The 15,528-nt window shown below is 40.5% G+C and overlaps 2 protein-coding genes across 2 annotated transcripts; one reads left to right on the top strand and one right to left on the bottom strand.

Annotated features, from left to right (window-relative positions):
* Nucleotides 1–479: 479 nt before the first annotated feature.
* Nucleotides 480–8,551, bottom strand: pcyt1aa (phosphate cytidylyltransferase 1A, choline a). Its single transcript, NM_001303320.1, is given in 9 exon segments — nt 480–1,625; nt 2,722–2,910; nt 3,004–3,146; nt 4,017–4,095; nt 4,275–4,426; nt 4,805–4,921; nt 5,084–5,180; nt 5,453–5,566; nt 8,219–8,551. Coding segments are annotated over 8 exon segments (1,110 nt in total). The 5' UTR covers nt 8,219–8,551; the 3' UTR covers nt 480–1,406.
* A 3,966-nt stretch (nt 8,552–12,517) lies between these two features.
* Nucleotides 12,518–14,813, top strand: and3 (actinodin3). Its single transcript, XM_027285720.1, has 5 exons — nt 12,518–12,560; nt 12,889–12,952; nt 13,100–13,144; nt 13,623–13,771; nt 13,872–14,813. The coding sequence occupies exons 1-5, from the start codon at nt 12,549–12,551 to the stop codon at nt 14,562–14,564; spliced, it is 963 nt and encodes a 320-aa protein (XP_027141521.1). The 5' UTR covers nt 12,518–12,548; the 3' UTR covers nt 14,565–14,813.
* The last annotated feature ends 715 nt before the right edge of the window (nt 14,814–15,528 follow it).

Genomic DNA, 15,528 nt, shown 5'->3' with positions numbered 1-15,528 from the left:
CAAAGCCTGGGACAGCCTTGTCTATTTTGCCATTTATGTGTCCTACTAATGAGGAGGCCTTATTCAAAAACAGAATCCCGTTTTGTGCTTGTGACTCCAGCTAACCAAAAAAAAAAAATGTAATTTCTTATAGGGAGTAGGGTATTTAAACAGTTCTCAGGTTCATTCCTTGATATATGAAAAAACATATTGTCACTACATGTAGGTCAGATGAAAATGATTACTCCCCTGCAGGCCCAGGTGATGCAGTTACAAAACAAATATGCAACTGCGACAACTCAGCCTGTGACAGCACTTCTAAACAGGGATGATTCGAATCGTTATTTGTACAGAGGACACAGAAAGGAAATGAGGAAATCTACAAAAATAAGTATTTCTACATCATTTCAATGGATCATCCTTGCATGACTTTGTTTTTTTAACGCCACAAGAAAGGCGTCCTGTTTGAAACTAGTCTTCCAAAGACTGAATCTTGTCAGCAGACATAAAAGCAAATTTATTACTATATGCAGTAAAGGCATAGCTGAACCCAGACCTGTCAACAGGTGGAAAATGTTGACAGAAGACATTTCAAACATGCCGACACAAGAGCTTGCACGCACAAACATCACATGCACATACACACAGACACGCATAGCCCCCAAAGCAGGCAGACAAACGTGGGAGAGACGTTGCTCCCCAGTAGACGTTTAACACTCGACTCTCAGATTTAAAGTAATCTGGAGTTTCGCTGTTACTGGAACAACAAAAAAAAAAAAGAGAGACAGGTTTGTTTTTAGTCTGAGCAGAATATAAACTGCCCCACACGCGCAGATCATTTAAATGTCCAGTTTTCTGACCCGCTCTGAAAAACCTCCCCCTCTGAGATATTCAACAGTGTCTCCGTGAGGTCTCAGCTCTCCCACACACACCGATGTTGGAGATGTGCTGCTCCAACAAGTGACCAAAAACCTGCTCCCTCCTGCTAAAACCATGACAAAAACAAACTACCTCACTACGCCATCCTTAAGAATACCATCATAAATGGGAGAGTGCGCGAGTGAGTGTAAGCCCTGCAAATATCCCTAAGTGACAGTGAGTGACTAATAAACTCAACATCAAAAAGTGACAGAGATAAATGAGATTATTTTTCATACAACTCAGGTGACTAGTGGTAACGTTTACTGACTGTTGCACGAGAATGAAAATGACATAACTGACTGTTAAAAACAAAGAGCGGTGGAGAAACTGGCTGTTCAAGTTAACGTGACACTGAAGTACTAACTGTGAAAATCATAAACAAACAAAACAAAAATGGAAGCAGGAGCTCGATGAAAAACACATTACTCGACAGCGCAGTTAACTGGTAGCACTGACTGCTGCTGCGCTGCCCCCCCCCCGACAAAAGTGAACGTTTCGAACACGCTCTAGTTTTCGTCGTCTTCGTCGTCGTCATCACTGATGAGGTATCCGCGGGCCCCGCTGTGGTGGGGTGGCGGCGAGGGAGGCGGCGAGGTCTTGGTGAAGAAGGGGAGACGGAAGGTGGGAGATGGGGAGCGCTCCTCGCGGGTGGGGCTGCTGTTGGGGCTCTGTCTGGGGCTGATGGCCTGCAGCATGCGGCCCTTACCCTCCTTCAGCATGTGCTTCTGTGGAGGGGAGACGGAAACGTGACGGATGATACAATCAGTTTCATGGAACACAGTTAAAAACTCTGCTTCAAACAGTCTGGAGGCAAATTTTTTATGTCTGATTCTCCACTCCAGAGAGCGAGATGAGGTCGATACCAGTCTCATGTCTATGTGGTAAATGGTATAAAGCTAATGGCAACAGCTCATAAGACTGGAAACAGCTGCTCTGGTTCCATCAGTATCTTCCTGGAGTCTACGCTGGTTTCCTGGCATCATCATGGTGATGTCAAGACTCCAACAAGTCATCGCGTCATCCGGCAAAGAAGCAGTCCAGCAGATAACCCCCAGTAAAATCAAAGCCTCAAAGTCATTTTTACCTTTTTTTTAATCTTTACCCTCGTTTTTAATACAGTTTACACAAAACATACATAACATGATAATTAGTGAGATTTTTGAAGTGTTGATTTTATCTTTGGAGAGAGCGTGCTGGCTGTTTCCCTCTGTCTGCTGCCTGTAGCTTTATACATGAGACACATATGACAGTTAAAAAAAAAAAAAAAAAAACTTTTCATGGAACTCTCAGCAAGAAAGAAAATAAGCTTATTTCCCAAAATGTCAAATGTTTTGTTTTAACCGTTTTAACATCAGATCAAAATAAATCAAATGTTGGATCACTGGTATGAAATCGTCGATCAACTTCGACCAAACCCGGATCGAAATAGATGTCTACAGTGCTTTGCATACTCTGTCGGTATCGGTATGAAAGTCCCTGAATGTTTTTCATATATTCCAGGAAGTGAGTGGTTAGTTTATATCAGCAGAGCGGTGGAAATGTCATTGTTTTGCAAGTCTCAAGTCTTGGCTAAGTCCTAAGTCCTCAACTTCATCTTTTAAACCCTACACAACTCATTCCGGGCACCTCAGCAAATATTATGCAATATGTTATTACATATGTGTCACTAAGCCGAATGGTTTCCCGGTTGCGTGTTTCATAGATTATAAAGCCTTCCTTCTCTTTGAAACACGTCTCCCAGGCCATCCTCAGGACGTGTTCTTATGTCACGCGGCCTGATTACACAGTGATGAAAGATGAGAACAAAACCAACATCCTCACCAGAGCTCCCTCAGGGCCAAACATCTGCAGGAAGTTGCCAATGAACTCCCTGGACTTTTCCTCCCATTTCTGGATGAGGTCGATGCTCTTCTCCTCCACTTTCTGGACAAACTCTTTGCTCTTCTCCTCCACGTCACGCACCTTCCTCTTCACCTTGTCCACGCGCTCCTGCAGGTGGTACTTCTTCTCCTGAAAAGAGCGCGGGGGGGCGGCAGAGGTTACAAACATAACATGAGGTCTGAAAGAATGCTCTTAAACATTAGAACAGCTTAGTTTTCGTACATTAATGAAGCTGACGTTGAGTTCCTTCGCTGTGTATCCTCTCTGCAGGTTGCGTCTGACGTACACATCATAGTCACGGACTATGCGTGTGATGATGTCAGAGGTGGAGATGCCCTCTGTCCTCTGGGTGGGAGCAAACATACCTGTAGAGGGCATAAAAGACACGTAAGAGTAGATACACTCTGTCCATCAGTCTGAGGTGACCAACAAACAAGTTTTGAAATTCATAAACAGACCTTTTTGTGAAAGAGTAAGATCCTCATTTTTACCACCTTCATTCAGACTCGATAGAAACAAATTCACCAAAACCTCGGTTTGTCTTTCCACTATTTCAACAATCACCAGCTCTGGTTTGTTCAAAAGAAACCTTTGATTCTCTGAGTTAGATGTGAAAATATCACAAGATGTCAGGAGGCAGCAGCAGCCAGAATAAAAACACTTTTAGTGGACGGTGCACAGTTGCCCAGGAGGATTACTACAGCTTTGAGGCTGATGGCTGCAGTGCTCTGCATGCTGGACCAGTTTCAAATCGTGGCCTCATTAGTCACTTAGACAGAAAAACATCGGAAAATAGGGACTCGGTTGAGATAATAAAAGTTAATGACGCATAAGAGAAATGATTTTATAATTCTACTTATTAATCAGCCATGTAACATTCAATCCTGTTATTGTATGTCAAATCCTGATGATTGCTTTGCTTTGTATTACAACAAGATTTAGATTTTATTTATGAATTTATTTATTTACGCCCTTAATACTCTCCTGCACAACATTTGAGCAAACTATTACACATAAACAACATCACTGGTATGACTATATACTGTACTGTATTCGACTGACCCAGGTTTTATGTTATTTGAAGTTACGCAACAGTAAAAAGTGGGTGAAAATATATTTTTAAATAAAGTACTATACACTACCATATGTGCAATGACAGCAGTAGTAAATACTGAACTGTATCCCTTTAATTAGTTGTGTACCACGCGACCACTCTTGGTTAGTTTGGCACTCACCAGCTTCTTTGATGTGCTTGTACACGTCATCACTGCCCGCTGAGGAGTATGGGATGTCGTCATGGGCCACGAAGTCAATCTGGAGAGGTCATTACAACATACATCAACACAGAAGATTCAGATCTACAAATTGTACAAAAACCCCCCAAAAATACACAGGAAAAACAGCAGGGAAAAGGTGATGATTCATTAAATTAAAGAAAGTGAGATAATAAACAGAACGAGTGTCTCTAATGATGTTTTTTTTCATCCACTCACGCGATGTCTTGCGAGAAACTCTGGCGTTAACGTCCAGGGAGCGTTTCGCACCACTTCATCCACGTAGCGGCAATGTCTGATGGCATCGTAGCGCTCATCCTCATTCATCACTGTGAAGCCCTTGTATTTGTGGGTCAGGTCATCGCTGCACACTTTGAATAGTTAAAAAAAACAAAAACAGAGATGATTGTTTGAAATACTTTAACCATAATTTCAATTCTAAAATAAAAAGAAAGATCAACACAGAAATGTTTGTCACGGGACAAAAAACAGCACACTGATAACACTGTGATGTTGCTTCAGCTTTTTTTTCTTGTACTGTAATGGGAAAAAAAAACTGCACTATTTATCTTTCCCGTGTATAAAGCAGTACCCAGCAATGACTCACACTATCCCACAAGTAACTCTGCTTGTCTCACACAATTATCTGTTATCTAACTTTTCCCAGATGTCTCAACTTGATAGAATTTTCAATAGTCTGACAGTTTTTCTGAGTTGATAAGCCGTCCGCTGTACGGGCTCACACTTACCTCCAACAATGAGGTGCGTATTTGGGAAGAGGCATTTAGCCTGCATGAGTGCTCTGGCGTGACCTGAGTGGAAAACGTCAAAGATGCCATCTGCATACACCCGAACCGGTCTGTCAGCTGGACGAAGAGAGACGAGACAAGACATGAAGAGATTAAAAGACTTAAGTCTGTATAGAGGTTGTTCGTGTGTGACTGGAAGAGGAAATGAACTGAATTTGAAACATGCGGAGAAAGTCATGAAAGGTCTCATAACTGAGGGATTAACAGGCTCAGACTCACGTGGTGTTCCCCTCTTGGCCTCCTCCATGTTGACTCTCTCATAAGGTGTAGCAGCTGGCTCCAGCTCATCTGCGAAAGGTGCAGGGTGCTTCAATCCCTAAAAAGACACGCGCCAACAGAAGGGGAAAATTTCAGGACTCAAGGAAGTTTTCTATTTATTCATTGATTTATTTATTTAAGTCAAATTTTGACACTGTAATTGTGTAATATTCCTTCCTGTAACAATGTGCAAATCAAGTGTGCTGCCGTTGTGGTTAAAACAGCTGATGGTACACGTCATGATGCACGGGACACTTGGACTGCATGTCTTCCACGTGCACAGAGCATATAGAGACTGCTCAATGATGGCCGAACACACAGCTGACTCACCACAGTACATCTGGGGATTTTCCCAAGCCTCTCTCCCTCCTCGGTCTCCCCATTGGAGCCCTCTCTTCTCCTCTTTCTGGACAGCAGCAGCCCGCTGGAGCTTTGAGCCTCCATCTGTGTCAAAGGCCAAAACAAAAGCAATTAAAAAAACACAGCGTACTTCACGCACGCTGCTTTGCATGTTCTAGACTGATTATAAAAACAGACACACAGAAGACATCAGGACATGAACTCTAAGCTACAGAATTTTTATAGCATACAGTGCAGGCAGAGTGGTAAATCTAGACGGCAGCGAGGTGATAGCAGATGAAATATCGTCAGTTAACTTTGACCCAGTAACAGAGGGAGAATTAGAGAAGTCTGTGCCTCAATGTAGCCCCAATGAACCGGAAAACTGGCCCACATATAAAAGGTCAACTGAAAATGAAGCAAACACCACCTGTTTCAACATCAAACATGCAGAAAATGAACCATGTTGAGATTTCACTTCAGGATCCTGGGCTGGCCCGCTGTCATTTCCAAAGATCAAGTTAACGCCACATTTTGGCCTCAGGAGATTCAGCCCACTTTGTTTGGTACATAACAGCCAGTTGATGACTTTCTTGTGACCAGACACACCAGTATGATTAGTCTGACTTTAATGAATACAAAAGTCTATTACAAGTATATCAAAAACAAAGGTTAAAAACGATTTAAGATTTGGAGGGGAAAAAAATGGTATGGGTTTACAACAAGCTCAACGTTATGGATATCTGCAGTAGATACCATAAAGTGAGTCTGATCACTGATTAATCTGCTGATCTTCTAAATAGATCTGTAAATAGTTTGCTCTATAAAATATCATAATTGTCCCATAGCCCCAAGGTGATGTCTTCAAATATCTTGTTTTGTTCCAAAATGATATAAAACACAAATCATATAAAACAGAGAAAAGCAGTGCATTGCAGAAACTGGAGGCAAGAAATCAAATTAACTGAACAATGACTTACATAATTAATGAATGTATTAATCTATTAAAAGGTCCATTTAGTGGCATCTAGCAGTGAAGTTGCAGTTCGCAACTAAATGAATGCTCGCCCACATCATGTAGGAAAAACTCACAACAAAATTCACATTAAAAGCAAAAAAAGGCCACATGTAGATCAGTGTTTGGTTTGTCTGTTCTGGGCTACTGTAGAAAAATGTTGGTTCAACATGGCGGACTCCATGGAAGAGGACCCGCTCTCACTGTGCTGCTGTAAAAGACTCATTTTAACACAACAAATACACAATGATTCTTATACTCGGGTTATTATACACTAATGAATATCGTATTCTATTCCTGCAAAGAAATACTTAAACCTTACACACCGGACCTTTAAAACAGATTGATAACTGTTCAGTTAATCTACTCTGCAGAACCAAACAAACCCGGCAGAGTCAAAGTTCGATGCTCAGAATAATCATATCCTGGTAGAACAGGACTAAAATAAGTCTTTTGTCACTTTACATTTGCTAAACAAAACACACCTTCAAAGATGATGTGACATCAGTTTAGCGTAACAATAGAAACAACTGCTGATATCGTATATTACAAGGTGTTATGGGCTAAGGCTCGCATTCCATCACACCTTTCAAAAAGTGATTATACTGAAATCGCCTTGTCACTTCCTAAACTTGCATTTCAGCTCGTAACGACACATGGCTGGACTTCTGCAGCTGTGTTAGTGATCAAGTGTGACTCGGTACAATGCGTGACCGACGTGGCACAGTACGCCATCCCCCCCCCTGGTCGTGACAGCTACCTGATCCAACGCTGGGCACTCACACAAGCAAACTCCCCTGCCTCTTTTCTCTTGGCAACAGCTGAGCACGGAGAGCGAGAAACCCTGTAGGGCTCCGACACTCTGACAGAGAAAGATTTACACGAACAGCACATGTCATCAGATCTGAAAACAGCCGCTGCTATAATAAGAAAGCAACAAAAGGACAGTGCCAAGTCTTGTTTAACCTAGATGCTTGTCGACAGTGATTCATGATGGGACATACTCAGCCTTATTTAGTGAGACGATACCCCATAATACATCTGAGACTTTCAGATTTAGGAGTAACTACCAATATTTAAGGCTTCGACTGACAAATATTTACATTACTGAAGAATATGTTAACCGCTTTCTCCAGAGATGTTCTGTTTGCAAGCATGTTAAACAAAGACAGCAGCAAATCTGCATATTTGAGGTGCTACAACAAGATAATTTGATATTTTGCATGATGAGTGATGATCGAAATAGTGCCCAGTTAACTTTATATTAAATAATCAACGAGTTAATTGCTTCAACTCTTGATTTAAAGTGTAATTCTGGATATAAGATCTGTTTATCACTGTTTTATTCTGGTATTGTTCTCACAGTGAAGTTTAAACACTGAAGGCAAGTGTCCATTTTGTTGGAGGGCCACTGTAAGTCCATACCCGGCCTCCTGGTGGCTCCCGGACCACACTTTTAAAGAAGCACAATGTCTTTGCTTTCTCCTTTACAGGTCACCTACTTATCTTTAACGTGCACAAATGTGAGAAAAGTTGTCCAAAGTACTGAGAGGAGTGAGAGGAGTGAGCTGTGAGCAGAGGAGTGGTGGCTGTGGCTGCTCAGCTGTCAAACTCAGGCTGACTTTGACGCCTCTGCCAAAAACAAAACCTTAAAATCAACATGCTACACAACCCGGACAGCGACGTCAGCTGCTGTTAGACAGCTGTTTCAAGTGTTTCTTTGTTTGTTTCTGCTCACTCACCGTTCACTCTGTTGTCCGGAGGTCTGCTCTGCAGGAGTGGGCGTCTTCCGAGCTAACGCTGCTAGCCACCGTCGAGTGCTAGCCGACGCTGCTAGCTGTCAAGCTAACTGTAGCCGTTAGCTCTCCGGTTAGCTGACAGCAGCAACACTGAGTGAGCGCGAGTAACTCCCGTGTGTCCCACCGACCCCAGCGAAACCCCGCAACCACCAAGAAGGACAAACAAACGATGAGCAGTGACAGCTCGTACTACAACGCTGACAGGTCAGCTACACGGGAACTACAAAACTTCGACAGCCTCAAAGGAACTGACACAACAAGTCGGACACTTCCGGTGCTGCGCACTGCTGCCGCCTGGTGGACACGTGTGGCAGAGGGACACGTCTTCTTCTTCTTTCTTCTTTGGCGTTTATTGGCATGCTTAATGTTGCATTTACTGCCATCTGCTGGACTTCTTTACTACTTCCTTTTTCCTTTAAAAAAAAAATATTTTAATTAACCCAGTTAAAACAAGATATCCCATTATGATTTTCCTCCCTTCTCTAGATTTCCCACATTCTATTATACTTATGAAACCACTCCCCACTGCTCCTGTCCTCCGCAACCCTGCCATCATCTCTTCCCTCTCTCTTTCATATCCATGACAATCAACAATCACATGTTCCACTGTCTCTCTCTCCCCACAGCTACATAGACCAGTTGGATGTTTCCCTACTATATTGAGTGTGGTATTCAATCAACTGTGCCCTATTCTTAGTCTGCTCATTGTCACCTGTTCCACTCTGCTACCCCCACAACACCCCACCTCTCCAACGTAGAGGTTAGGGTTAGTAGTTTGTATAAATGTCTCCCCTTTTCCTGGTTCTTCTAATTTTGTTTCCACTGATTGATTATTTCTTTCCATATTAAACTTTTTCCTTCTGCTTTTGATAATTTTACTTTCATTTCCACCTCCTCTTTCTTTGCTGCCTCCTTTGCAATTTTATCTGCTTTTTCGTTCCCCTGTTTCCCTAAATGAGTGATACCCACATGAACGCCACCTCCCTCCCCTGCTGTGCTAATCTGGATCCTCAACAGTATTTAGAAGGACACGTCAGTAAGATGTCCTACATTTGAGTACATGCAAACCATGGCTAGTCAAGACTGTGACAGTGAGCCAACATGTACAACACAGAGCTGACTTCAGCTATAATTTTATTTTATTATTTTATTATTTACACCTGTGACATGACACGGTCTGTAGTATCATTTTTATATTCATATTTTACAGCATTTCTATGTTGATTCTAGCTTGTGTTAGTCTATAACTATTGCACTAAAGTCTATATTATCATATTCAAATAATATATAGAATATCTTTATTGTCATGATACAATGCATAATGAAATGTAAGTGCCATCTTCAGTGCAGGAGTACAAAAAAACCTAGTATAAAAACATAAATAAAACATAGATAAAAGGGATAAAAACATGGAAAGATTACGCAATATACACCGACTGGCCACTTCATTAGGTACACTGTACAATCCAGAGTGAACAAATACAACAGCTCTGCCATAAATTCTACTTTTTCGAAGCTTTAAAACTTTGTTTTTTGTTTATACTGTCGGAGAGGTATTGATTTAAACTGTTGTGTTTACTGTTGAGGTTGTAGTTTGCAGGAGTGTTGCACTGGACTGTATTATATTGAGAGGTGTTTCTAATATTTTGGCAACCCTATTTACATACATGAGAGGGCCAAAATATTAAAAACACCATTAAATATAATGCTATCCTGTACAACAACAGCACCCACTAAGACCCCAATAATAGGCATAACATTTGAAATATTTAGATATTTTAGTTAAATATATTACTATTTTTTATTTTATAATATTTGTGTAAAAACCACATTGACAACTTCAATCTGGGCTGAGACTGTAAAGTGCAGTTCTTGGCTGAGGTTTAGCTAAGGCTGATATACGTATATGATATATACAATTGTTAGAGAGAAGGCTACATCATGTTCTCATCATGATCTTGACCACCTACACACCATCATTCTCATGTGGGCTGAGTCAAAGTGGACTGTGTAGGCCGGCACTGGGTTTGCTTTGTGCGTTCTTTTCAGTCCATTTGACCCAAGAGCTGCAAATTTCCTTATGCAGCAAGAAGAGAGAAATTACATATATTTCAGATATCTGCAAATATACATGATCAATAGGACACAGCATCAGCCTTTAACTTGGATAGTGGTCTGGATGGTATTTTTTGCATTATGATCAGAGTCAGGTTAAGTTGCCGTGTTGATGCAGAGGAAATGCAGCACATAGGCACCATAGTTTTAGAACTGTAGTTATAGAGCTGCAAACATTACTTTTTACTCTCTACTAATCGTCTTGTGTCCTGCTGAGAGCTCTAGGACAAGGTGTAATTTCACTTGAAGATCAGAGGGGCACAAGCTATGATAATTGATACCCTGGAGGTGGTCGTAAGTTGTGCAACAAATGTTGCTGTACATTGCAGTAATGCAGCCATTCCATGGTCTTCTTCATTATTGATGTTTGACTTGAAATAAAGATCAGAGAGCAAAAGGTTGGTCACTGCTATTAAAACACATTTAATACCACCACATAAAATGACTTCAGGTCACAGATAATCAGCGTTTTTTGAAGTATTTAATATAGTGTAAGTAACAACCCAGATGAAAGGATCATTGTGATGTTTCTCATTCAACACTGTAAATCCTCTGGAATATTTATTGTTTTGTAATTTTTAAAGATATTACAGCATGATATTTGATTCAGGGGGTTTATCTCTTCAATTTACTGACACAAGTCTCATTCAAATTTATTGCATCCATTGCAAGTATTGACTTAATGGTTCAAAGTGTTACTCTGACATGTCTGGAAACAAAAGAAGAAGAATATCAGACTCCTAAGGGCATTACTTTTTTTTTGCCCTACTTACATCTACTGTAAAATAAGAAGGTGAAATAAATGTATATCATTTAAGAGTAACAGGTACCCTTACCCTTCCATTTTTGTCATGTGCACAGAGCAATTACAGTATGATGTTTACCATTAGCCACCTGGTAGGAACACTATAGACTCCCTGGCTCCTTCTTGCACTCTTTGATCGCAGCCTTACCTGCTGGTTTGAAGGATAGAATTTGCTTCACTGTTGAAACACTAAGCAGGTGGGCAATGAAGACAGTCACAAAAAAATGTGCTCAAGCAGAGATCTGTTTACCTCACTGAGCTGAGCTTGGTCGGATTAGGTTTCAACAGAACATTTCCATTGCATGTTCTCGTCAGTGAGGCAGCTAAAGCAAGCACAAACATTACATTCATGGCTGTTTCACAGATGCCTGAAGGATTCCAGCGATGCCGTCATCCTATGACAAAAAGCTCTGTGGTTGTCATACTGTCATCATTTGCTGTCATCACTAATTCTTAATGCAGCCTGCTCACACTAACCTGCCACATTATAATCTAGATTCATTCAAATTAAAATATTAGTTCTATGCATGTTATGCATTTTATTGTGAAGATTCCAGGTTTTGTCTCATAAGGATGCATATAAAACAAGGGAGAAGTAGTTCTGGTGGGAAATAACCAAACAGTTCTAAACATTTATCCAAATAGAAACTTTATAACTCAGTATTGTGTGCATTTACATGTATTTTGTGTATATGTGTATCATATAGAAACTAATAAAAGTGGTGTTTTGAAGTCTTTAATAAAGAATTCCCAGGCTGTGTTACATCAACTTTGTGTTTAGACAAGCTAGCCCATAATTCCTGCATGTTTCTTGGGGACTTAAACAGCAGTTGACTCGGCTCCCCCTCTATTTTTTGACTGGCCAAGACCAAAGTTAAAAGGACATATCCAGCTGTTTTGGGACAGAGGGTTAATTTTTACCTGGCAGGCATGTTTTGTCAAGAATTAGTCGACAGTGGCATGGCGCATGTCACCATATATTGCATATTTGCTGTATAAAACAAACAGAAACCCATGTATGGCATCTCGGAGAACATAATCTTTTTGAATGTATAAAGGTTTATATATTTCACTGATGCCTTCATTGAGAATTATGACCCGTACAGAAAAGTCCCCTGGCCTGTCCCCAGTAGGTGCCCCGCTGTTATGAAGCTGTTTCTTGTGGCTTTACAAGGTGTCACATTTTGTTTGAAGTTGGTCTTTTACTGCTAATGAGCTCTTCCACGTCTCAACAGAAAATGCATGAGGGGTGGGGTTAGGCCTACTTACAGTTCAGTAGCCAATGGCAAGACCCCAGTATTAACAGCAGTATTTATGAACAGTTGTGTGGCAGATTGGACAAGGACTGGAGAGATGCAACAGCAGGTGAGCAGGTGTTCTTTTGCACTTTAGTAGCCACGACGAGTTTCAAAGTAGAACTACTCAGATATGGAAATCTTTGCTTTGTATTGTTTGTATTATACATCAGTTTACTTATCTGCAAATAGATTAAGATTGGTAAAACAGTTAATGGAAGGCAGTACATTGAAGGTCAAGTAGTAGGAAAATGAACATTTTCTTACTGGCAAATTAATCTTATTGGCAGTTGTTTTTTCATTCATAGAGGTAGTTTTGTTTGTTTTGTGCTTTCAACATGCATTATGAAAATGTATTCAATAAGTACTCAGGGTTTTACATGATGTTACATTTGCAGATGTCGAGGATGATATCCCAGGTGTCCCTGTTTAGGGCGTTATGCTACCTGCTGCTGATGTCAGGTTTGTAAAACCTTTGTTTGGGAGTTCAGCTGTTAATATGTTCACATGAGCTGAATATCTCCTTGAGTTGCTGTGTTATGCTCTGGAGAGTAAAATGCATTACACTGTCTGGGATGAATGTCTAATATACTCTCTGCCTCCTTGCAGGTTTGCTAGAAGCAACATCTCTGGCAAAAGTAAAGAATCCTGGAGGTATGTGTCACCTTCTTGCAGAATATAATCTACAGTATACAATATAATACAATATAATCTAAGTCTTTGTTAATCTAAAGAGGCGGAAAAAGATAGTAATAAAAGCAGAGTAGTGTTAGTGTCAAGGGCTGAATAGTACCTTTAATAAAGTTAAAGTGTTAGTGAATATATTTAAAGACACAGAAGTAGTAAGTTAAAGTGTAACTATTTTGGGAAAGACAATTTTGTTATATATAATTGCCACTAACTTTTATATATATATATAAATAGTAGTTACTGTTTAAAAATGTACCTATGTTTGTATTTGTGTTTGAATATATTATTTACATCACAGTAATATTTTTGTTGTGAATATTATACAGTTTTATTTCTACATGCCACTGTTCATCTAATCTTAAAGATTAAAAAAAAGTAGAAAATACTTTTTCAATTCATTTTAAAGTTGATTTGAACAAAACACTTTCATGTTCTTCTACAGGGAGTAAGGTTAGCATCGACTCTGCTCAGGCACATGATTTCTTGACTAATTCTCGACCCAAGAGGAACATTGACCCAAAGTGGTACAGAGGCAGTCCTGATTTTCAGTCCTACTACCGCTTCTACAACAGTATTGGACACATTGAAGGGGTAAGTTCTGGTTGTATTGGAGATTTGTACATATGTGGTTCAACCTGGGTATCACTAGTCAACTAAACTCTGTTTTCTCTCTCTGATACGTTTGTCTCAGCTCTATGAGATCGACAGGATCAGGATGTTGTATCACCAGATGCGTCACTTGGAGCTGACCTATGGCCCAGATGCCTCCAGTTACCAAAGTGTCATGGGTGTACAGACTACCACTGCAGCACCAACTACTACCACTCAGCCTCCTCCACCTCCCACCACCCCTGCTCCTACACCAGATCCTCTGGAGAATGCTCAGAGGATCTATCTGTGTCACCCCAAAGATCCACTGTGCAAACCTCAGATTGTCTACCTGCCAACGGGTGCTGTTCCAGTGCTGTGTGACCCACGAGGCAACCCAGCCTGCAGGCCCAAAACAGAGGAGGAGATAAAAGCTGCAGCTCCTCCCCAACCACCCCCAGCTCCTAAAGCTCCTCGAGCTCCTCCTGCTCCCAAAAAGGCTGCTCCACCTCCTCCCCCTCCTGCTCACACTCCTAAAGGTATGGAGTATGACTGTGACCCATACTGGGACCCTGACTGCCTCATTGATCACCCTCCGCGCCCTATCCAGGAAACAACCGCACCAGAGGCACCTGCTGAAGAGAAAGTGGTGAAAGAGGAAGTACCGAAAGTCAAGGAAAGTGTCCCTGCAGCACCAGCCACCGAGAAACCCCCCAACCCTTACTTTGACCCTTACAATTCCAAGGGTGACCTTTATGATCCCTTTCGTTATGCCAATACAGCTCCAGAAGAGTAAAAACGAAGCACGTCAGACGTGATAGTCTCCTGTGCAGCATGAGACTACAAGTTAAACCACAAGAACAAACCAAGGCAGGACTGTGAGGGAAGAGAGAGGAAAAATCAAATCATGCAAATCATCAAATGTTTTACATGATAGACATTCAAAACTATTCTCCTTTGCTCAAATTTTTTCCATAAGACGAACGACACTATGACTTTTCTCTTTGTTTGTATGGTCATAACCAATGCACAATAAAGTTTTATGGATGGAATATGGAATAAAAACAACAAAGAATAAAAATGATAGTAATAAATATGTGTCATTTTATATTTCTTTTTAGTATGTATTCTTTGCATAAAAAATAAATAAAAAGGTGGTGGGGCACCAGTGTTCAGAAAGTCATTGAGTTTAAAATTGTTTTATCAGCAGCAGCATCTCTTAATAAAACCACACAGGGACTATTAACTGTTTAATAATTTAGAGGTACATAGAGTCTAATCGATTTTCTTGTACATAAGGCAGCCTCTATGGGACTTTATGTACTATAGAGGCACAAGAGGGTACTTTTGCAGTGTTTTTTCAAACATTGGGATACCAGTGTTACATAGGCTTGACAACAACACAGGAAATGTGCCCTATTCATCATTCATAGCGTGATTTATAAATGATTTTGTTCTTTAAAATATGGCAAAAATAGATTTTTTTTGGCTGTTGACACTGTCTTCTGATTTATGAAGTCATAAATAGACACATTTTTGAAGATCTGTATCAACTTCATGCGAGTGTAACATATTCAATATACAATTTATTCTTTGTTATCTGATATTTGGTTTTTAGAGTTGTGCACCTGATTGTCTTAGATTTGGTTACATGACAATGAACAATAAACATAAACTTGTTACAGAACAATGCATTTGTATGTAACATTTACAGTTCATTTTTAAAATTATTTTTTTTTTTAGTATAGGGACATCCTCAT

This window comes from Larimichthys crocea, chromosome XII (genome assembly GCF_000972845.2).
Source record: "Larimichthys crocea isolate SSNF chromosome XII, L_crocea_2.0, whole genome shotgun sequence".
In the NCBI taxonomy this organism is placed as follows: Eukaryota; Metazoa; Chordata; class Actinopteri; family Sciaenidae; genus Larimichthys; species Larimichthys crocea.
The sequence above is the reverse complement of the archived record's forward strand: the minus strand, read 5'-3'. Positions and strand labels throughout refer to the sequence as shown.